This window comes from Branchiostoma lanceolatum, chromosome 6 (genome assembly GCF_035083965.1).
Source record: "Branchiostoma lanceolatum isolate klBraLanc5 chromosome 6, klBraLanc5.hap2, whole genome shotgun sequence".
NCBI lineage: Eukaryota > Metazoa > Chordata > Leptocardii > Amphioxiformes > Branchiostomatidae > Branchiostoma > Branchiostoma lanceolatum.
Genome location: NC_089727.1, coordinates 14,718,437 through 14,742,201, shown reverse-complemented (window position 1 = coordinate 14,742,201; position 23,765 = coordinate 14,718,437). Strand labels below are relative to the sequence as shown.

At 38.4% G+C, this 23,765-nt stretch overlaps 1 protein-coding gene across 5 annotated transcripts in view; it reads left to right on the top strand.

Annotated features, from left to right (window-relative positions):
* LOC136436764 (probable phospholipid-transporting ATPase IA) overlaps window positions 1–23,765 on the top strand; it is a 41,781-nt gene that overhangs the window by 4,439 nt on the left and 13,577 nt on the right. For 2 of the 5 annotated variants that reach the window (XM_066431011.1, XM_066431012.1), the window contains exons 2-21: window positions 9,674–9,806; window positions 11,422–11,521; window positions 12,212–12,310; window positions 12,863–12,908; window positions 13,516–13,556; window positions 14,105–14,178; window positions 15,655–15,724; window positions 16,002–16,129; window positions 18,254–18,324; window positions 18,870–18,967; window positions 19,416–19,524; window positions 20,850–20,977; window positions 21,183–21,260; window positions 21,391–21,479; window positions 21,884–21,953; window positions 22,246–22,360; window positions 22,493–22,575; window positions 23,042–23,091; window positions 23,213–23,282; window positions 23,659–23,743. In XM_066431011.1, the coding sequence (XP_066287108.1) occupies window positions 9,674–9,806; window positions 11,422–11,521; window positions 12,212–12,310; window positions 12,863–12,908; window positions 13,516–13,556; window positions 14,105–14,178; window positions 15,655–15,724; window positions 16,002–16,129; window positions 18,254–18,324; window positions 18,870–18,967; window positions 19,416–19,524; window positions 20,850–20,977; window positions 21,183–21,260; window positions 21,391–21,479; window positions 21,884–21,953; window positions 22,246–22,360; window positions 22,493–22,575; window positions 23,042–23,091; window positions 23,213–23,282; window positions 23,659–23,743 (1,737 nt within the window). Of the gene's footprint in view, window positions 1–5,453; window positions 5,643–6,681; window positions 6,739–9,673; window positions 9,807–11,421; window positions 11,522–12,211; window positions 12,311–12,862; window positions 12,909–13,515; window positions 13,557–14,104; window positions 14,179–15,654; window positions 15,725–16,001; window positions 16,130–18,253; window positions 18,325–18,869; window positions 18,968–19,415; window positions 19,525–20,849; window positions 20,978–21,182; window positions 21,261–21,390; window positions 21,480–21,883; window positions 21,954–22,245; window positions 22,361–22,492; window positions 22,576–23,041; window positions 23,092–23,212; window positions 23,283–23,658; window positions 23,744–23,765 lie in introns of those variants that run through there. The other 3 variants (XM_066431008.1, XM_066431009.1, XM_066431010.1) reach the window with 3 other exon arrangements.

Below are 23,765 nucleotides of genomic sequence, written 5' to 3'. Positions count from 1 at the left end.
GTTGAAAGGCCCAGTGTGAAGAACCTACTTCAATCCCCTCATTTCAGTAAGTCTTAAGTACAGACCATTAACGTTACTTATACCATAGAACAAAATAACTCATCCAAAACTGGTAATAATTCAGGAGCAAATGCCTTATTTATAAATCACACATTTTGCCTGTTTGGTACATCTTAACTCTCCTACATTTTTGGCACATATGCTTCTAAATTTCATTTAGATGGTATTTTCTTTCCAATTACTTTGGTGGTTTCCAATCATCAAAATTGAAGCAGAATCTGAAATATTTTCTACAACTTTGCATTTGATACAAGGTTGTCCTATGGGAAAATCGGAATCTTCAACACTGAAGTCTCTTCATTCATAATATATGTGATTTTTTAGAGAATGTGTGAATGTGTCTCATGCCTGCATATCCTATTATCAAAACAAATTCCACTGTTGTAAAATGATTACCAGCATCATTATCATGGCTAGAATTGTAGGTAGAATAGAATCTCAGTATTTGTCGCATCAGTATGATATTAACAAAAATAACTATAGACTGTCTATTGTCATGTGAATGTCTACGAATATTGAAATATACATCTATCATCCTTCCATTGCAGGTAATTCTATTAATGGTTGACCTATTTTTGTCCCAATTTGGTAAAAAAAATCCATATTCTGGTTTTGTCTAATTTGTAGTCTCACACCTAACATAATAATGGTATATTCCTGATGGTGTAAGTCCAATGTAGCGATGTCCTACATACACGATTGTTAAATAGAGTTATGAATGTGGCCTTGTATCCACTCAGAATGAATTGCAAGTCCTGAGAGGCATTTACGAGGAATCAATATAGTTCTAATAACCATACATGTACCAGAAAACCAGAAATAGAATGTGGGTAGGGAAGAAATCGGTATTTAGGATGTAAAGTTCCATTCCTTTTCTAGCTTTTTGTCTTGTGTTGAGAGACATGGGAACATTTTTTTTTGAGGGGGGGGGGGGTTGTATTGTAAAAAGCTGAAAATTGTTACTGGAAAGGTTTCCTTTTCCAATAACAAATCCACCCGTTGATTTGCTACTTCTATAATGACACTTTTTGTATGTATTGTGGCTACAACTACATATTTGTAAAGCATAGCTTTTTGAAGTGACATTTTAGGGCTTTTATGTGCAGGTGGCTTGAGATGATGATAGCCGTGTAGACATCAGATAGCTTCATTCAAAACGTTACCTGTGAGTAAAGTAGCTCTCTTAGTTTGCTCGTAAAATGGGCATTCAGAGTGCACTATCAGCTACGTGCAGCTAAATTTGATTGGAGGCCTATCCGATAATTATTGATGCGCGGGTAAGAATGTTCAAAGTTATTTGGATTTGCCTACAATTTGTGTGTGAAGGTGGGCTTTATTGGATTTCAGCTTTAGGAACAGACCATTGAGGATTGTAAAGGGGGGTGTAAAGAAAATTATTTAGAAATGTATAGTCATATATGTATCTAAGGTCAAGGACTGTGTCTGTGTCCTATAGCTTATTGCTTGAAAAGCATATCCTTTCCTGTGCAGTACTGTTGGATGAGTCAATGTAGACTATACTATATATGTATTGCTTCATGTTTATGGAATAACAATAATACTGTTACTATGTTGGTGCTGTAATAAATATTGCATGAGTTCATAATCATATCTCCTACACAAAACAGTCAACATTTGTCTGCTTGCTACTGCTGTTAAAACTCCAAGCATGTAGGCACACAGCCCAGAAGTGTACCTATATGTACATGGGGAGTCCACTGAGTGCACATAAAAGCCTTTTTACTATGTATTTGCATACCCTTTGCAGCAGCTACTGATGTCTGAACTGTACTTTAGAGTACTTAGTATTCCCACTGCAGAAGCAGATCAGTAGTAAACTCCTTAGTGTGTTTTATCCATGTTGGCACTCCTTGTTGTTTGATGTTGTAGCTTCCTTACAGGAGTTGTTAGAAGATCATCCTTTGGCCTTGCAATTTGCAAATACCATTTTGAAATTGTGCTGCAATTCTATTGGGGATAGGTACCCTTGCAACCAGTTCTAGTACTACATTGGACTTTCATTTGGTGAAATTGCACATATGTGTACCCACATTCAATTGCAAACTGCTGGCCCCATGAGACAAGCTCATGAAATAGAAGTATCTTCATGGTGCCTGTTAGTAGTTTACATTTTACCTAATTGCCAAGGGCATATGGTTGGGGCACGGTCTTTCAACTTCATGTTCATGCAGTTGAACACATTTCTAAGTTCAGTCTCCCATTCTAATTAACAGGGAAATGTTTTTAAAACCTGCCAGTTTTGTACATTGAGTATCTTTCCTGTCCTTGTGTCAGTCATGGAGATCACATAGAATACCAAGTTTTTTTCCAATTTGCTCTGAATACCCTAGTTGTTGGAAGGTACCTATCTGTTGCTAAGTATGCAACAATGTTGTTTTCGTGTATTTAATTTTGAAACAAAAAGTGAAAGATGCATCAACAAATCTACTTTAAGTGAGTTTTTTATTGTCTCTTAAATATTGTTTTTTTTGTGTTGATCATCTTGATATCCTACCCTTTTTCATGTCTGATAGTCTCATAGTTGAACTCTGAATTCTAAAACATTGAATGGTGCTGTCCTTGGTGCTGAATCTTAGGTTTCATACCCTACCATTCAAACAGTTACCAATAAAGCATGCACTTATACACGCCTCTAGCTTTTCTTCAGAAATTAATTAATCAACCATCAAAGCTGGTCTCCATTTTAAAACATGGATTGGTACTGCCCCTGGTGCTGACTTATAAGTGTTATCCAAACAGTGCTTGTTACCAATGCAGTGCACTTGTCAACATTTCTCTAGCAGCTTTCTTTCAATTGATCTGCCAACCATGAAACTCTGGTCTCCACAGATAAGACCAGGTTTTCTCATTCATTAGAAAACTCAGCCAGACTGCAAGTAATGTGATTTGAAGTTCAGCTTCAACAGTGTAAGGTTAGTCAGGGCTTGAAATAGTGGGTGCATGTGCACCTGTGTGCACCCAAAATTGGAGCTGTGCACCTAATTTTTTGATTGTGGGTTCACTGGTGCACCTAGATATTTTCATATGCTATAGGATAAAGGTACTGTTGTACACTAGTATACAGAATATTCTTGAAATGTAAGTATCAGAAAAGGCAATACAGTATAACCTTTCGTTGTACTTTATATTTGATGTATTACCTGTTTGAAATAGCTTTTGAATTACAGATTGAAGTTCTTAAGAGCCTTAAACTTTGTACTTGTAATTATGTTTTGCTGACAAATTCAACTTTATTTTATGTGGTGCCCCCAAAATTGTTTCTGTGCACCTAATTTTTTGGTTGGGACAGGGTGCACCAGTGCACCTATTCCCAAAAATGAATTTCGAGCCCTGTTAGTAACGAGGCAGTCTGATCGTTTTTGGAGCCACAACTGTGGAGACACATCAATTAGATCAGCCTTGTGATTACAGTTCACTTTGTGATTGGATGTTTATGTTAGGAAACCTTTTTCTGTATCACTCATTGTAAAGCCAAAGGGGATAGGGTAGGGGCACTGGTAAAAGTATTTCATACTAGTATTGGCAGTTGAGGTCAAAAGATATTCAGATCTTGGGTGAAAGTTCCAAATTTTCCTAGGGACAATGGAAGAAAGGACTCATCAGATTTTCCCGTTTTACAAAGTTACAATACATGTGATCATCACAATTCCTTATCCAATTTTTTGTACTGCCAAAAGACTTAACTGTGTCAATCGTTTTACCTTTATACTATTAGCATTTATATGTAGGAACCTGGGATCTTCATTGTAAGCCATTACAACGAATGCCATGGGGTGTTAAGACCACGTAACTGAAATGGGATGAGTTAGAATAAGAGCTGAGTATGTTTATGATTAGCCATTATCTCTGGTTCGTTTGGCAGTCTACCATGTTTTAAGCCTTAAGGTTTATGAGTTTAGGTGTGCCTTGATTTGGACGGCTTGAAATGGAAATGAGATAAACATGCTATAGGGCTGTGGAAATGTCAGTAATTTTTTCTATACTATGGTTGATGATTACAGATGTGGGAACCTCAGTATAAAGAAAGAATGTGCATCGGTATTGCTTGATCAATATTCGACATGTAGAAACCACTAGCCTTGCATCTCAGGAGAGTGCTGCAGCTCTTTTCATCAGTATGCATGACGTAAAACCCACGGACAGCCCGGATGTTTTTCCAATTCATGAGGGAGCAGTGTTGATTGCGTCAGACAAAAGAGCTTGATGAAGCTTTGGGACTGAAGTTTATGGTTATACATTTAGAACCTTGTAAGCTGTAACATGAATGAGTACTCCGTTTTAATGCTTATCCCCTTACCCAATGCTAACAGCCATATTCCAAATGTGTCCAAACTAATTTTTCAGTAGCTCTATTTTTTGCACGACAAGCCCAACCTCAATTTTCAATGGCAATGCAGGCAAGTTTTTATTAAATTCAAATTAAAAACTCACCCAAAGTTTTTCTGGTAGTTTGTCATTCCAAAACTCATGGCCAGAATAAGAGTCAATAAAAGTATTGTTCTGTTATATATGTCAAATGGCAAGTCATAGTAAGGGCCTGAGCATATAGGTAGGTATTAACAGTAGTGCTGGTAATGATCGTAAAATGAAACACCATATGGAATTGATTGATATGGAAATAGAAAAAAACTGATACGCAATCCATCAAATAACATCAATGGTATTTTATCAATCTAATTTTGCATACCATATACATTGTGTATATCAATTCAGATATCTACAATGTGTCATTTACATATTACACAGTATTAGCCAAACAACAGCTGATCAGTAATGAGCCATAGTCATACTAAGTAGCATTTTGTAACACACTGAAAAATTAATGCAAACTGCAAATTCCTACTGCATGATCTAATGCAATGGTTGCTTCCCCTCCTCTAACGCCTCTCCAGTCATAGAAGTGTGCATTATTTATGGCACTCTCCACAATGGTTTAGTCCATTGGAGTACACCCAGCATAGTCTGTTCTGTTCAGTCATAAGATTTCAATCTGTTATAGTATTGCATATTTTGCCATTTCTTTTGGTCCATTAATTCCCTTATAAACAGTCATTTGAGACCTAATATCAACAGAATATTCAGTAGAAAAGTAATATATTCTAATGGTGATTTTGTTATGCTTATATCATGTACTGTGTGCACTGTCAAGATGTACAGATGCAATCCATTGCTTAAATCTCAAATTATCCATTACCATACAGATATCACAATGTCTATTGTTCCTTTGCTTTCTCTAAAACCAAATTAATTTTGAACACTTTAAATTGTATCTAGCCTTTATTCAAAGAAAAGCTCAAGCTATGAACAAAACAAACAAATATGACCATCATGCCACAGGCTCATTAAGGTCAGAGGTCATATCTAATTGAATGATACAACCTGCCAATACGAATCAACCAGCAAATCAGCATGTTGTTCATCATCATTCAGAGATATAAGTCTATATTGAGTGATTGGTAGCCATTGTGAAAGACTGGTCACATGATAAGGTATGGAGAAAAACACCACAGACTGCGAAGACGTCAAAGTAGTTACCACACGTACGCTGAAAGAAGAAAAAGGTTTGTATATATTGCACTATCTTGTTGGCTACCAGGATGTCATTTGAGAAAATATTTGTTTATTGTTGTGTCTGGTATCTATAGTACCTACCTCACTGATTTCCAGTAAGGACATGTTTACAAATATAGAAAGGTGTTCTGAATATCAGCAGAGGTCTCAACCATACCCACATTTTATTGGATTTGTGTCATATTCAGATATTTTTTTTTTTAGTGTTCACTTGTCAATTTGCTTAATCTAGCCAAATAATTTTGCATTCAACTGGATGCTTTTCATTGAATGATTGTGAACAGTGACATTATTTAATCCAACACATGCTCATGTTTGATCATCAGATTACCAGTTCTTTACCAGGTTTTACTCTTAGCTAAGAATAAGTATCATAAACCCCTTAGAAAGGACAATCCACTTATCTTAAGACTGTGGTGATCTTATAATGATGATGATTTTTAAAGATGAGAATGACTAATCTAGATCGGCGTGCAAACAGCCCTTCTATAAAATAAGCATAATAGAAGAGTTGTTAAATGTAGCAGCAACAAGAAGGCGTGTGTATTTCTTTGGATGTCATAATTTGTAGTATAGTGCACAAGTCAGCACAGCATGAAGGACACCATTGTCATTTTCCTATAGGATGAATATGTAATGTATCAGGTTTGTATGAAGAGCCTACTAGTACCCAGAAGTGTTGTACATTGATCTATGGCTGAAAGTATGTAATAATCTTAAGTACATTTAGTTTTGCTTTACCAACTATAAGTGATACCTACTTCACACTGATGCATAAATCCTAATCATCTTGCTTCTCTTGCACCCCCTTACCTGAAGCCTAACTTGCCTCAAAACTATACCCATCTATTCCTTTGACCCATGATCTTACATATCCCACGCATTAATTTTGTTAATGCCACTTGTCCATGCCCTACACACTCTCAAGTCATAACGAATCCATGATCTATCATTTACCTTTCACCTATGACCTGCACTGTCCTTGCCTGTGACCATGACCTACTTTGACCCCTGACCTTTACCCTTCAGCCTCACCATCATCTCCAGACAGCACTACTCCCCCTGCCCCCAGCACACAGGGTTTAGGTGGGTACAATCACGGTTTGTATATGTGGAATGTGCCGTGATAGTACATAACTAGAACTAGAACGGTTTGTTAACGCTGTAAGTCAAGTAAATGGTAGATATATAATTTGAAAGATATAATCATACGGTAGATTTAATTACAGTAAGTGTCAAGTAGTTACCATAGAATTAAGTGCTTGCTCGTAGTTTTGCTGCATGTGTATGGTAGCATAGTTTAGCTAGGGTAGTAGTAGTACATTAGTCAGCAAAATGATACCAGGGAAAGGTCACTTTTAAAGTAGTGCATAATCAACTTTACATGTGTAAGATAGACTCATATTTAAACTGCCTTGTAATCTGTGATGATCATGCTTGTCTTATTTTCAACAGTCAGGTGTTGTGTAAACCATTGTATAGCAGATTCATATGTCATGGATAAATCTGGTTAGCTTTCTTTCATCTTGTTTTTTATGTTCCAAGAATTAAATGGATCTTTTCTACGACACCCAATTTCTGCACTGTCATTATTAGTTCATCCACCAATACAATTCTTACAGCTTTCCTTACTATTTGAATCTCTCTCGAAGATTCAGCTTAAGACAGGTCATCAGTTCAAATCATCATTCATATTTGTTACCTAAACCGACATGTGATTATAGAAAATCTAGTAAAAAATCTAGCAGAAATCCATACCCTTTTCCTTTGAACATTCTTGTAACTACAAATCTGTGCTTTTTGCTTTTGATAGAAGAATATCAATCTTGCAGATCAAAGGACGGTGGGGGCTGGTGGGGTAACATGGGTCTTTGCTATCCACAGAAGCTGTTTAAGCTCTTTGACCTACTTATTGATTTGTGAAAATCAGGCCAGTTATTGGTTGATAGGGTGACCTGGGGGGGGGACTTCTCTTAGAATAGCCTGTGTGATGCTTAACTGTATCATGCTGTATGCATGCAGTACTAGTAATGAAAGGCCTAGGCAACCCACATAAAAGGGTTGTATTGGATTTAAACGAACTGTGTGCAGCCGACTGGTTCGAAAGCTACAGGGAGAAGTAATGCTGGTATGGTTGATAGCCCTAGCCTTGTAAGCTTTAGTACAGTCCAGTGGTGGCTCCCCAATGGTTGGAGTAGCAGCGACTGTTGAAGCCCACTAAGCTATGCAGTGAAAGCAAGGCTGAATTTGAAGCTGGTACTCCCTTGGCCCTAGAGTCATGATCAGGGCCCACCAGTCCTTGCTACACAGACAGGACAAGGACAGTCCTGTGGTGGCTCCCCAATAGTCGGTGTACATCGACTGTTGAGGCCTACTACGTAAAGCTATGCAGTGAAAGCAAGGCTGAACCTGAAGCTGACACTCCCTTGATTATGGACCAAGACTCACGAGTCGTGATCAGACAGTCCTTGCTACACAGACAGGATAAGGACAGTCCAGGGGTGGCTCCCCAATGGTTGGTGTGCAGCGACTGTTAAAAGCCTACTAAAGCTATGCATTGAAAGCATTAGGCTGAATCTGAAGCTGACACTCCCTTGGTAATGGCCCAAGACTCAAGAGTCGTGATCAGTCCCTGCTATACAGACAGGCACTGATGTCACAAGTGTAATACTTCCCATCCTGTTCCGTGGATGTAATGCCAAGTAGCTAGTTATTAGCCTGGTCCATGCAGGTGGCACTCCCACATACAGGAAGAGGGATTGCAGCCATAATGCAGGGATATGGGAGTTTACCATTGTTGCAAAATGGCATGTTGAGAAGTATTAAGCTGGCCTCATTCAAAGCCTGATGCCTGAACATTTATAACTGTTGTTAGGCTGTCAAATATCCTTGCATTCCACATACAATATATTCCTAATGTCAAAAGCTGCTGTACACACACATACAGAGCAGATCTGGTTTGGCATAATGATTATACATTGACTTCTGTAATACCAATTTCAGACATGAAATTTTTCACATATCACCATAAACCATTCCCTTTGTTGTGCCCCTATTACTACCATTCATGTTTTTTTCTTCTCTTACTACTGCCTTCATTGCATCTCCTGGCTGATTAAAATCTGCCATTTTGTCCTAGAATGGCAGCAAGTTTGGTTATATGCTGCAGAAGTGCCATTTATGTGCACGTGTGAACTACCCCCCGGTATATGCACTTTGGATTTTGTTAGCTGTATAACCAGCATCCATTAGACTTGCTGAATGTAACCAGTAAAGGGTAATGATGTCTGGGAGGAATATGAAAGATATTTTGAACCATGGTCACAATCTGGCAGTGGGGAGATACAGTTCTTACAAAATCGACATGAATTGTGCTTTTGGGCATGTTCCTCATAGCTCATATTGTGATGTTTGGGCTGTCATAACAATAATTCACAACTGTTACAATGATTTTTTATTTTTCTTATGTTTGTACATAGTTTGACCTTGCCAACAGCAAAAAGTATAAACTATAATCATAATTCACTGTGTAATGATTGACACTAAAGGTACAAGTACAAAGAGACAGCGAGCTCAGATGCTGCAGCCCCTGGTAATAGGCCCCAATTGAACCTCGCTGACATCAGACCTGGAGTCTTTATGGCCTTAGGTCTCGTTTGTTTAGTCTACAGAGAGCATCAGGGTATTGGAGAGCTCTTACAATGTGCGTGTTGCAGATGAAAGATCTATTGCTGCATACTGGGAATCAAATTGGTTTTGGTGTCAAAATGTTACTTATAGAGGACATCTCATCAGAGAACGAATATATTGTTAGATGTAAAAGAATAGAAATACAAATAAATACAAATGAATTACTGTAAATGAAATTGAATTGAAATTGACATTGTGCAGCATTGCTTTTGCAGTGTCAGTTTATATTACCTATGTTTTTAGAAAGGAGGAATATTTCAGAGTTTATGCCAGCGATGGTTTAAATGTTTGTATCAAGGAAACTGACTCTCAGACATTTTGGGGGATACAGGTGGCTACCAGCGTCATGGCAACGATGACGATGCAGAGTCCGGGGCCACCGAGCTGGCGGACCAGCAGAGAGAGCAGAGAACCATCCTGATCAACAGACCGCAGATCAACAAGTTCTGCTCCAACAAAATCAGGTGAGAGACAATGTGGTGCACAGCTTCACTCCTGATACAATGTACTGTAAATCCAGATTTGTTTGCGGTGGTTTTATGTTTGAGATTTTTGCGGTAAGCTCTTTGTGGCAAATTTAAAACCAATGCAAATTTTTTTGGCCCTCCTACCCCTTTGTCTACTACACTATCAAAAATCGATTTTCTTATTTTTCTTGTTTTTCCTTCTACAAAGAAAATGTTTCTCTCAGCAAGAATAGTATTCTGTATATATTATTCTGTATACAAGAATCCCTGTATTAAGCACAAACAAGAATCCCTGTTTTAAGCACAAACAAGAATTGCATCTAAGAATTTTTTTCTTAAGTTAACTTAAACCAAGAAAGTTCAAGAAACTAATTCTAGTAGAATCAAATTTTTAAGAAAAAATAACTTACGGGAAGAATCTGTAAGAATACAAATTTGACGAAAGAAAAAACAAATCCTATATCAAGCCAGAGAAAGCAAATTTTTCTTTTTTTTTCTAGAAAATTCTTATTGGAAAACAGCATGCTAGAAATATTTTCTTAAACTTTCTTGGTTTAAGTTAACTTAAGAAAAAAATTCTTTGTGTAAGAATTGACAAAGACAAGACTTCCCAGAAGGTTTCTTGAATTTTCTTGTTTTTCCTTTGAAAATCTTTCTCAACATAAGAAAACAAGAAAAATAAGAAAAAAATTTTTTTGGGTAGTGTATTGTCTCAAACTTAAATTTAAAACCACTGCGAACACTCCATTTTCTCCCTACCACGAAATTAAAACCATGCGAACTTAATTGCATTCACAGTACCCTCACCGTGAAGGAAGCAGTCTTGATACTGATTGTACCTATAGCCTGGATGCCAGATTGTTTCCAGGGCCTCCTTGTCTCTATGGCCAACATGCCCCCAAGGAAATTTTACCACAGAAGAGTTTCCTTGGGAGCATGTTGGCCATCGAGCCAAGGAGCTGGCCTACAATGTGTAGGCCCTGGAAATAGGCATCCAGTCTTTCATACCCAAGGTGCTATTACAATATTCCTGATGAAAAGTGATATGAATGGTACCCAGAGTGCTGTGTGGTACCATCCATATTAGAGATACTGTCTCTACTGTGTGGGTGGAATGTATTAGATGTCGTTACAGATCAAACTGAGGGGCTCTTTATAGTTATCTATGGTAATCATGTTTTTTGTCTGTAAATCTAATACATTCTAGCAAAATCCATCAGTTTGAATCTTACAATGGATATAACACAGAGACTTAATCATCATCACCACACGGATGCTTGTGATGTTAGGCATCCAAATCTTATACTTTGGCTTACACTAAATGGGGGACCTACAAGAAAACAAATAAGTTAGCCTGACTCTCAAAGCCTTTAGGGTGATTTTATGGTATGATACTGTAACTACTGTAATTTAGTGATGCAGATTTTAAGTTCTATATAGCCAGCTGATGATACCATGAATACACATGAGAGTGTCTGTGCATATAATGTAGATGTTTATTTGCTTGATTAGACCATTAGATTTTGTTGAATAGACCAGAATAAGGTCCTTCATCTGGTATTCCTTTTCAGATTTCAGTCTTCCAACGATTCTTATTGTTGTCATTTTTCAGTACTGCAAAGTACAACTTCTTCACCTTCCTGCCCAAGTTCCTGTTTGAGCAGTTCAGAAGATATGCCAACGCTTTCTTCTTGTTCATCGCCCTCTTGCAGGTAGGCTTGTCTCTGCATGTCAACAGGATATTTCATGTTTAAGATGGCTCTTTGAAAATACAAAGTGGATCGGTTTATTATTCTGTATCTTGATTCAAGCAACTGGAAAAGAAAATTGGATGATTGTAAGACTTCTCTAAGATTTTGGTATCGCAAAGATTTTGTCGTCATTTCTGTTTTAAACAGAGACCCCAGAAACATTAAGATATTCTTTCACAGAGAAAATCTTGTGCAAGGATGTACTCATACTTGGAGTACTTTAAATCTATTTATTTTCATGGGAAATTCAGGGGTTTTTCTAGAAAAATTGAACAAGAGGGAGCACACACAGGCGAGGGAGCGAATTCTACGTATTTATGGAAGAATCCATTGCTGAGTGAAGGCTGTATACTGGGGATTAAGCTAAAATCTGAATTCGACAAGGGGGCGCTGGGCTGAAACAAGAGGGCGCAGCACCCCTCTTTCCTTATTTAGATGAACCCCTGGAAATTGATTTCGCTGTAGAAGCAGAACTGCAGTTTTTGCAGCTGCAGTGATGTAAATTTGCAGTTTAGACAATTCTATAGTACAATAAAAATACAAAACACATATTTGCAGTGTCATGACGTCAACAATGAGAGGTTACCGTGAAAATAAAACCACCATGAACATTTGGAGGTTTACAGTAAAAGTTTCACATTTCTTGTGCAGCAAATTCCTGACGTGTCGCCCACGGGACGCTACACCACAGCTGTACCATTGCTCTTCATCCTGCTGGTGGCAGCCATTAAGGAGATTGTAGAAGATTATGTAAGTGACCCACAACACCAGTGGTGGCTAAGTTTCCATACATGTTTTCTCTAGATAATCTGCCTGACTGTATAATCTGGTGCAAGGGATCTTATTTTGAATCCAAAGTGAACATTCTACTTCAACTGAAAGCCAGATTTGCCTAATGGAAAATCCCAACTTGTGAATTTTACATGTCTGACTGTACACAACTAAGCTGTTCTTAGCTACACCTCAGGCTGAGAATTGGAGAGTTACAAAGTGTTTTGTATATGTAGGAGATGTACCCTAACATTTACATAGAGATAAGGATACAATGCATATACATGGTTAGCCTGCAAATTCTAGATAAGGAAGGATGGAAAAGGATTTGTTACGATATGACCTTTAAATCAATAAAGATTCTGCCTAAAGTGACAGGTTGCTACAAGAAGAATGTAAGAAGAATCTTGTTACAGCCTATTCATATTCATTCATAAGTGACATAATTTTCAACCTGCAGGTGTGTTTTATGGTGACTTGTTTCAAAATTGAACTAGTCTTTAAAACTGTTTAACTTTTTGTTCCTTTCAGAAAAGACACAGAGCAGATGACTTGGTGAATAGACGAGAAGTTTTAGGTAAGTTTCTACACATCAAAGCACTCATTCGACAAGCAATTTGAATATATGACACAGACTTGTGGGGCAACCTGTGATACAAATGAACATGTGGAAACTTAGCAATGAAATATTCTATGTTGCACACTCAAATGCAAAATATTATTCTCTATGGCTTACTACCACAAATATGTTGTTGAAGACATTTTAGAGAATAGTCTATACTGTCAAAGGTGTCAGGAATGTGAAGTACATCATGAATTTCTTGTAGGTATGTCATCATCAAATTGAAGTTATCAAATCTTAATCTCATAACAACTTTAACCACACATTGTCATATCTACAACCATCTGTCTGATGTCAGTCGTTCAGTACAATCTGTGACTTTAACAACGACACTGTCTTCCATTTATCAATTCTGTTTCCGATGTGTCAAATCCATTGTCTTGTATTTTCAATCAACATGTCATGATATTAATAAGCATACATTGTTTCATGTATCCGTTTGATTAAATAATACTGTTGTTGCTGCATTAGGTCCTGTTGAATTGTAATATGCTGCTACCATTGAAAAACCTGACAGCTATTTTTCATGTTAAAATTGGCCTTTCCTTCCCTTCCCGTGTAGTTTTACGAAATGGACAATGGGTATCCCTGTATTGGACCCAGGTAAACCAGCAGCATGCTGTTGTATTGTGTTGTGTTGGCTAACATTCTGTGTGAAACTGTCTGCTTTTTATTTTCCGTTTCCTAATCTTTTCACACATTTGCTGAAATGGTGTTGATGTGCAAGTTATGCATGTCTCTGTAGCTTTCTTTGTTTTGCTCTTTAGTTTAAACAATGTCCTTAGGATATGACTTGTAGTTAGGATTAGTTGGTGTTGGTACGGTGGTAATGTTTAAGGTGTCTTTGGATCTTTTGTGTCACACAGTTGTGTTCTTTGATACTATATTTTCGCATATAGACTTAGAAATGTTCTGATATCTCACTACTTTGATTACAAAATCATATTTTTCTGTGACAATTCTTCTCAGAGACTGAGTTCATAAAATTGCCTTGCAATGTGATGGAAAATTTATTTCACCAGTTGTGTAATTTTTCAAGATGTGGTAATTATGTTTTCAAAAACAGCGTCCACAAGCTTTTGACATACATGTGCATTGTAACTAGAATAAGACTATAAATACATATTTCTTCATTTTCTTTCCTTTGTCAGGTTGAGGTGGGAGATATTGTCAAGGTCATCAATGGACACTTCTTCCCCGCTGACCTCATCATCATGTCATCAAGGTCAGTGCCCCTTCTTTTCTCTGTCAGTTGTCATTGCATTGCAAGTTCGACCTCATTTCTCCCTTTTAACTTGACAGAATGTGTATTACTATTGCCTGAAAGTGACATACAAGTTTATTGCAACATATTTCACGGCTACAGTAGAAAGGGATGAAAAATTTGCAATTTACTCTATGATCTCCATTGGTATATGATACAGTTTTAAAATACTGGCTTTTTAATGCTGCCAAGCAGTGTGTGAAGAGCATGACTTGTCTCCAGGAACCTTTCATGGTCACAGTCTGCCTGTTTCCAACTTACCTGAATGCCAGACCGATCAATATTTCATAGCGAGCTTCCAACAAATCATGTCCGCCCACTCTAGGATTTACCTGCTCCAGTGCAAATGTCACCTTGTGTTGTGACATTCTCATTCCCTCGCCACACCTTAAAATCCCTGCTACATTCTGTATTCACCTGTGTATGTGGTAGATGTGATTTAAATTGAACTGGGAATCAGACACAGTACCAGCACAAGATCTATCATGCAGCCTTTTGATTTGCTTTTTTCCTAGATTCACTTTTCCCAGAAGAAATACCATAGGGCAAGATTGATGCTTTGTTCAGATACATCTATCCCTCCATATAAAGAAACTATTAAAAGATCCAAGATTTCGTCCAAATTGGAAATGCAACATCACATGTAGTTGACTTTATCTGAGAAAATCGTATGATCCACTTAAAGATGTTGACTGTGTAAAATACACTTTTTAATGTTAGATAGATACAGACAAATCTTTCACTTGGCTCCCACAATGTGTCCTTGCTAACGTCTTCACTTCTTTAAGTCGATGTAATTTTAGAACTAATCCATCACAGTTGCTTCCCCCTCCTCCAAATATCACAGGTGCCAGCCCTACTTTATATCACTGACTCCCTGTCTCTTGTAGCCGACATGGCTGTGGAAGCTGTCTGATATTAAAATGTGGTAGAATGAAATTGCCAGCATCAACCATATCCTCCCATAGGCATGAAGGGATTGAATTTTTCATTATTAACCTCAAAGGACAATTGTTATGAATATTTCAAAAGCTCAACTTCTTTATCCTCGGATTATATTCTTAAGTTTCAGTAAAATGGTAGTATAACTTTAAAGCCTACACGTAATTAAGTATAATGTTTTAATATTCAAGGCAATTCCCCAAAAAAGTACACTAGGCTTCATGGAAAATTTCATTGTTTATCAAGTAGAGCATCTAACATCTTGTAACATAATCCCACCAGGGTACATAATTATGCCACCCTGAAAAGATACGTCCAAACAGATCTCCAACCCAACGTCCCCCAGTATAATGCACTCCTGTATATCTAAACTGAGCATACCTGGGGGGCGCTGCACTAGAGATCTCTTAAACTCACTGTTTTTTTAAGTGGTAAATTTATATTCAGGTGGATTAATGTGGTTAACTTTTTAAAACATGTTTCCTACTATTGCAGTGAACCTCAGGGCATGTGCTATGTAGAAACCAGCAACCTAGATGGAGAAACCAACCTCAAGATCAAACAGGTGAGAAACACTTCTGATTCATGGACAGTCAAGAGATTCACACTCCTCTTGTCAGTCATGTTTTCTGAGCTTTCCACACCCTTTTGTTTAAACTCTCCTTGATGCTATTCAGTGTGATTCGCAATGATATTGGTGATGTAGAAAACGGAGCAGTTATTTTCCAGAAACATTAGACATCTACATCTACATATAATACTGGACAAAACCCTGCAAGGGGCATCATGTCCAGGTGACATAGACATTTGACATCATTTACATGCCCCCCTCCCCCCTCCAGGCTCTAGCACAGACTGCCACCATCCTGACCATTGAGGAGCTGTCCAAGCTGGAGGGGAAAGTGGACCTGGAGGGGCCCAACAAACACCTGTATGAGTTTGTGGGCAACGTCAGGCTCAGGGGCAAAATGTACGGAAAAACAAAGTATCTCTACTTGTCTGTTAGATACTTTTAAAGTAGAGTTGTCTGAATCCTTTTTTGTTCAGTGAAATTGAGTCTCTATAACAAATGACTCTCCAAACACAAAAACAACATGTACTCCACATATCTGTTACAAGGCCTACTTCTGTCTGTACTCACATCATCGAGTACAAACATTTTCATAAGTATATCAACAAAAGTTTCAGACTTGAATTTAAACATTTTGATTTTCTTGATGATTGGCACCTCACACACTTTTACTATGGTAAGTCTTTGGTGTATCATTACATCTTAAGACTGATTAGATCATCTTTCAGGCTGAATCAAAGGCTTCAAGCAGGGACATTGTCTGTTGATGTAGGGAGGTGAGAATATAGGTTGAAATGGGGAGAAAACACTTGAACATCACATTGCCTGCTGCCTCTGTCACAAAGTACACTGTGAAAATTGCAAGACTCTAAAGTGCCACCTATCAGAAATTGACATTACTGCAGCCACCACATAATTGCTTAACACTGCCAACCATAGCATCTCCTTGTCCTTTGTGTTGGCAGTAAGATGCACAATCAAGTATTTTGCCTCTCTACTTGGTGCTGATAGTACTGTGTGCCTCCCATCCATCCTGCCTTTCTCTGTCCTTTGTGCTGATACTTTTGCATGTCTTCCGTCCTACACAATACTTTGTCCTTGGTGCTAATAGTAGTGTGTCACTTCCATCCATACACAAGCCTTCCTCTATGCTTTGTGCTTATCATAATGTGTGCCATCTGTGACTTCTATCCGTACCCTTCTCTGTCCTTGGTGTTGATAGTAGAGTGTGAAGTAGTAGTATACACAGACCCTTCTCTGTCCTTGGTGCTGATAGGGGTGTGTGCCTTCCATCCACATACAAGCTTTTCTCTGTCCTTGGTCCTGATAGTGACGTGTGCCTTCTATCCATGCACAAACCCTTCCCTGTCATTGGTCCTGATATGAGTGTGTGTCTTCCATCCTACACAGACCCTTCTCTGTCCTTGGTGCTGATAATTGTGTGTGACTTCCATCCATACACAAGCTTTTCTCTGTCCTTGATTCTGATAGTTTTGCATGTCTTCCATACATACACAAACCCTTCTTTGTCCTTGGTGCTGATAGTTGTGCGCATCTTCCATCCATACACAAAGCTTCTGTACTTGGTGCTGGTCGTATTGTGTGCCTCCCATCCATACACAAGCATTTCCCTCTCTTTGGTGCTGACCGTAGTGTGTAGTGTGTAACTTCCATCCATATGCAAGCTCTTCTTTGCCCTTGGTGCTGATGGTAAGGTATGAATGATATGGTGGTCCACCAAAACTGCAAGCACCGGTGCTGTTGACGGTTATGCTCATCTCTGCTGTCGAGCTCTGAAGATTGGGGTGTTATATACCTTCTACTTTCATGTCACCCTTTAGACTTGAACATCCCAGATTGATAATGTTTCTGGCAATACACAGTGTGATCACAAGATTTTGTTTAATTTCAGAGTATTCTACATGGATCTGAATTTGTTTTCTTGTGTAACGATATGTTTTTCCCATGTTGACCATTACCTTTGTCATGTATCATGCTGTCATGATGTCACATGGTCATTTCATCACACCTGGGTAGTGGGTAAGACACGTAGGATCCTACATAGATTGCTTCTCCTGCTGTCACACTACATCGCTCTCTTTTCATCATGAATGTACAATAATCTTATACTAGAAATCTTACAAACTCTTTCTCTGCATGGTGTTTCTAGCTTAGATGTAGTTTGAACTTCTCTGCATTGTTCTGAAAAAGAAAAAAATCACTGGCATGAAATGGATAATGGAGTTACTGTATCAGTTCTTATCACAAAGTCTTTGCTACTACTAGTACTTGTACTTCACAGCTTGTATAGGAAGCCTGCAAGAGCTACTTCATTGTTCACTGATAGTCCAGGATAATGCATCTCTTTTAGAAGTCACTGCATTCCTTGTGATGTGTGTATTGTTAAAAGGAGCAACTCCAAAAAGTGTCTAGCTTCCAGGAGGTTACTGTAGCTACAGTTCAAAAGACTGCTGTGGCATGTTCCTTGTATTGATTATTTTCCAAATTATTTCCTTCATACAGGGCTATTCCACTGAACCAAGACCAGCTGCTCTTGAGGGGTGCCCAGCTTAGGAACACACAGTGGGTCTTTGGTAAGCCCACAGAAATTATTTAAGTTATTATATATGACGTGTAGGTACAAAACGTATGGCCTTACACGCTTACTGAGTATAACTCTGACAAGGGCCTCCTACCTGTCATTGTATTGATTCAGACTCGTAATTTATCCTCTGCACCCAACAAAATATTGTAAGGGTACAGGTTGCTCTGAACTTGGAACATAAATTATCTGCACTGTCAAATTTGGGGTTACATGCAATTTCTTTTCTGTCAAGAATGCCATACTTGCCTTTATGTTTCACTCGGGCAAGTACCAGGTGGGGTCTGAATTTAGGAGGAATCTGGTTTATTGTGTGTGAAAAATAGGGTGCCTGAATGAGATTCAAATGTAAGACCTACAGTTTACTGCATCAAAGCTCTACTATCAAACTATCTAGCAATATGGACAAGATAGAAACAAGTTATAGGAATTTATTACATCAACACTGAATATAGAAATAAAGGAACGAAGAAAGGTACCATTTTCTGAAATGTCTTAGAAATGTTGTGTTTGAATGTTCTGCTATGTTTCCTGCAGGGATAGTGATGTACACTGGCCATGAGACTAAGCTGATGCAGAACACCACCAGTGCACCAATCAAGATGTCCAAACTCGACAGGACGACAAACATGCAGGTAAAGGAGGGCGGGGCAGAGTTTGTTTGTTCTACAAAAAAAAGGATAGGTACAGACTGGCACTTCCACAGTTACTGTAAAACTGCTGTTGGTTGTAATTGGCATGTCACAAGTGGTTGACATATTTAACCATTAGTAGACTACTGACATTATGTGGCTGGTATAATCACGGGCTATAGGCTACGGTATTTATGTTGGGGACCCGCCTGATGACGGTTTCTCACGTCGTCCTTTGCGCTAATTTACCTCTTATTTTCAAAATAGCACTATATGATAGGAAGATAGAGTACTTGTGTTAACTGCCAGCTTGCCCCAGTTCTTATTCTTGTGTGGGTACGTGGAAAACTAACAGTGCAAAGACTATGCCAGATACTAGTTGAATGAACACCAAAACTTTTATCCTTGTGCCATGAATGTTTTTGTACAAAACCATGTCCTTGTTCCACAGATCCTTCTCCTCTTTCTGCTCCTTATTGCCCTGTCCTTGGTAAGTGCCGTCGCCTCCGAGATTTGGACCAATCGGAGGGGAGCAAAGGACTGGTACATCGGCTACAGTTGTGAGTCCACACCCAGACATTTCATACAATGCAACACACACCTTATGATACTGGAAAATGGGAAATGTTTGCATGGTTTTATGTTTGCGTATTTGTTTAGGTGATCCCTCTACCGCAAACTTAAAACAACCAAGAAGTTTTTCCATCTTCTGGCCACCTAACCTATTGTTTCAGCCAGGAACTTAAAACCACCGCAAACACTCCATTTTCTTGCTACCACGAAATTGACTCCCTGTGAACATTTCCACTTTTACAATATCCCTTGTTCGGAATCTTGCTGTCTTACTAGTATATCTGCATGTTTGTTGTACTTTGTAATGAACATGGGGTTATGGTAAGAGCTAGAGACGCTGCACATACTCATGTGAAATGTACAATGCTTGAATTAACAATACTCTTGTCCATGTCAAATCTCTAACATTGCTACACTAATATTTCTTTTTACCTCTGTGTTGGTGATTTCCTTGATAATCTTGTCAAAGTATTCCTGTGGTTTTAAAACTGCTTACCCAATCTGCACCCCTTTTTGTCCTATTGGTGTGACTTAACAATAACTAAATGCCTTGTATCTCTGCACCTCGTGTCATGTACGCAATCTTGACGTCTGTCCTGTCTTCTCACCTAACTGTACAGTGGGTAAGATCTTACTTTTTCTTACATGTTGCACTGATTGGGAGGAGCACTTTCTATGCATGGTAACTGCTAATGGTAGCCTGGTATCCATCCATTTTCAGCTTGTGCTTGCTTCCCAATGGTCGCTTCCTTTCAAAATCTTCATCATTTCATTCATTGGTTTAGCTGTGGAAGACAAACAGGCAGGGCTGCCCAACTTGCCATTGGCTATTATTACAAATTCATAGCTCTGCTGAGAAATATCGGATGTGGAATTGAGATTTTGATATACTGTAAACAAAAATGGACCAATATTTGTACATTTTTACAATCATCAAGACTACAGTAAGACTGCTAAAAACATTGTTTGTTTGTCTTTTCATTTCACAAGGGGAAACATATTGCCTACTGGCGTTTTTCAATGTGCCTTGAGGGGAAAACACCAGATAACAGTCATTAACATCAAACTAAATCAAAGATACAAAGGAGTACGAAGAAAATATGCAAATTCTCTGTTGATATCTAACTCAGACATTATGCATAGAATCATATCACAAAACAAGGGAAAAGGTGTAACCCTAACATGATATAACGTAAAATATAATTGCTGATGTGTTAGTGAACGTTGGGAAATGAACCAAGGCTGAACATGGCTGGATAGCATGCTAAGCAAAAGAAACAACTCCTGACCATTTCTGGTTTGATGTTTGCAGTGATGGGCCCCAACAACTTCGGCTACACGTTCTTGACCTTCATCATCCTGTACAACAACCTGATCCCCATCAGTCTGCAGGTCACCCTAGAGCTGGTCAAGTTCATCCAGGCCATCTTCATCAACATGGTCAGTAACACCTGTGGTCATCTTTCTTTCCCTTTTCACTGGGATCTTTGTTTTCTTTAAACATGTACAATTTGTGATTTCTTACAATTCCCTGTAATCTTTAAACAAAACTTGCACAACATAATCTTTGAAAATAATGTTTTTAGGTTAAGGAATCTAATTCAAAAGTGATTTTCTAAATGAAAAGCTCTTCCTTCTCTCTCAGGACATTGAGATGTACCATGAGCCGTCCGACACCCCGGCCATGGCGAGAACCTCCAATCTCAATGAAGAGCTGGGACAAGTAAGTAGACGCCACCTTCTATCATACCTGTATATGCATAGCTAAGATGACTTAGCCAAAGGACTCCTTGGGATAGTACTAAGCTGTTGTTTTGTCCAAAGTTTACACTTTTCTTCTCCTTGTGTTGCAGGTGAAGTACATCTTCTCAGACAAGACTGGTACTCTGACCAGGAATGAGATGGAGTTCAGGAAAGCCACTGTGGCAGGGCTGATCTATGGGTAAACAAACATTTCTATGCTGCAGCTTCCCTTTAAACTATTAGAAATGTAGCAAGAATGGAAAGCTCACAGTAAGTCACTGACAAAAGGTAGCGGATGCTATCTGAAATGTTTGATCATTAACAAAACTTATCCAGTTGATTGAATAACTTTTAATTGTGTATCTTATTACCTGTACATGTATGTCTAATCTTCATCAACATAAAAGCAGATATGGTTAAGAATTGAAAGATTAAGGCAAAAATAATCCTTACAGGGTAACCTATGCCGAAAAAAACCTATTTGATATGTTGGATGCACAACAGCCTCCTTTTCAGCACCAGGGACAACTCCAGCTATATTTTCAGGTTGGAATGTTGAACATTGGATGGTGAGTTTATGTTGTTTGCCTCTCTTTTCTGCAGTGACAATGCTGAAAGTGAGGATGGAAGGTTCAACGACCCCCGCTTGGTAGAGAACCTGCATGCTGGACACGTAAGTGTTTGGAGATATTCTTTCATACTTGTTTGCCTTTCTTGTTCTACCTTGTCTGCTGTATCTTCTTACATAGCTATATAGATTGTACAATGGCCTTCTCATCTGTTTGTAATCTTTAGTATTTTTTCCTTGTAATCTTAAGTATTTTTTCCAAGTCAAACTAGAACATCATAATACCAAAGAATATATGCATGATGCATTTGTGCTTTGACATTCTGAAGGACATATTCAAGTATTATGGTGATGATATATTGCCTGGAACTCCAGTGTGAATTTTCTACCTTTCTAGGACACTGCTTCGACAATCTACGAGTTCCTGACGACCATGGCGCTGTGTCACACCGTCATCCCGGAACAGGTTCCCGATGACCCAAACGTCGTAGCCTACCAGGCTGCTTCTCCAGGTAACCAATAGGACAACTCATTGTACATGACCAATGACAAGGAACAATAACCAAACACTTGAGTATAATTAGCACATATGAATTTAATTTTTCCGTATTCTTCGTGAGTAATGCCTTTTCTCCATGTTTTAGATGAAGGGGCCCTGGTGCGAGCAGCGAAGAAGCTTGGGTTTGAGTTCAACATCCGAACTCCAGAACATGTCATCATTGAAGCTGTAAGCAAACACCATATCTATCCACCATAACACCATATCGTATAACTTTCTGCATCTGTATCAATATAGCCAATATAACTGCCCTTTGGCGTAACACACCAACTTTAATGGCCATTGTGTTCTTAAAAGAAAGGTTCAAGTATACTATGTGAAGATATAATGGACATTTTTTTCCTAATAGTACAAACACAAGTTGTCACACCATACATTTAGGGTGTATTACATGTGTCTGTTACTTCAGATATGAATGATACCTTGCAAGCTGTAATACTGATTCATGACAGTGTCCCTGAGTTGTTATGCTATCAGCTAATCACAGTAAGCAAGCTTAGATCACTGGGTTTTGCATCTCAAAAGATCAATGCTATGATTTTTTTTTTTTCACTCATAACGATAAAGGTTTAGGTAAAAGTATATCAAGCTATCTCCCTTTTTTTAATGCTATGTTTTAACATTTTTTTTTCAGATGGGAACATCAGAGAAGTATGAAGTCCTGAATGTTTTGGAGTTCACAAGGTAAAGCTTTACAATATTTTCCCATGACTAACTTTGTAATACAAAGCGTCCCCCCGTATTAATTTGCTTACTTTTTAAGATTTCTTGTCATTGTCTTGAACTTCTTGTTCCTCCTTGTCAGTGAGAGGAAGAGAATGTCTGTCATTGTCCGTGATCCCAAGAAGAAGATCAAGCTGTACTGTAAGGGAGCTGTAAGTACTTTTTAAATATTTTGAGTGATTATGACATAGCTACATGCTTGTTGAAGAAACAAACAACGGGAATTGCCAACTAATCATATCCGTGCCAGTATATAACCAGTATAACCGCCTTTGGCATTGTGGACCAGCTTTGCAGGCATGCGGCATGATGTGGTAGCAGCTGGTTATATTACTCTGAACAATCTGTTACACCTAACCTTTTTACATAGCTGTAAGTATTGTTGAAAGCTATCTAATGAGGATGTACTTAATGGTAATAAGTTTCACTGTACGATAGTTCTAGAAAAAATTGATTTTTGAAACCTCAATCCTGGGTTGCTTTTTGCTGTATCATTCAGTTTTCAAAACCATTGGTATTGTCCAACAGGATACAGTGATCTATGAGCGCCTGGCCCCAAATCAGAAGTACGCAGACGTCACCTTGAAGCATCTGGAGCAGTTTGCAACTGATGGTTAGTCTTATTCATCAGTATG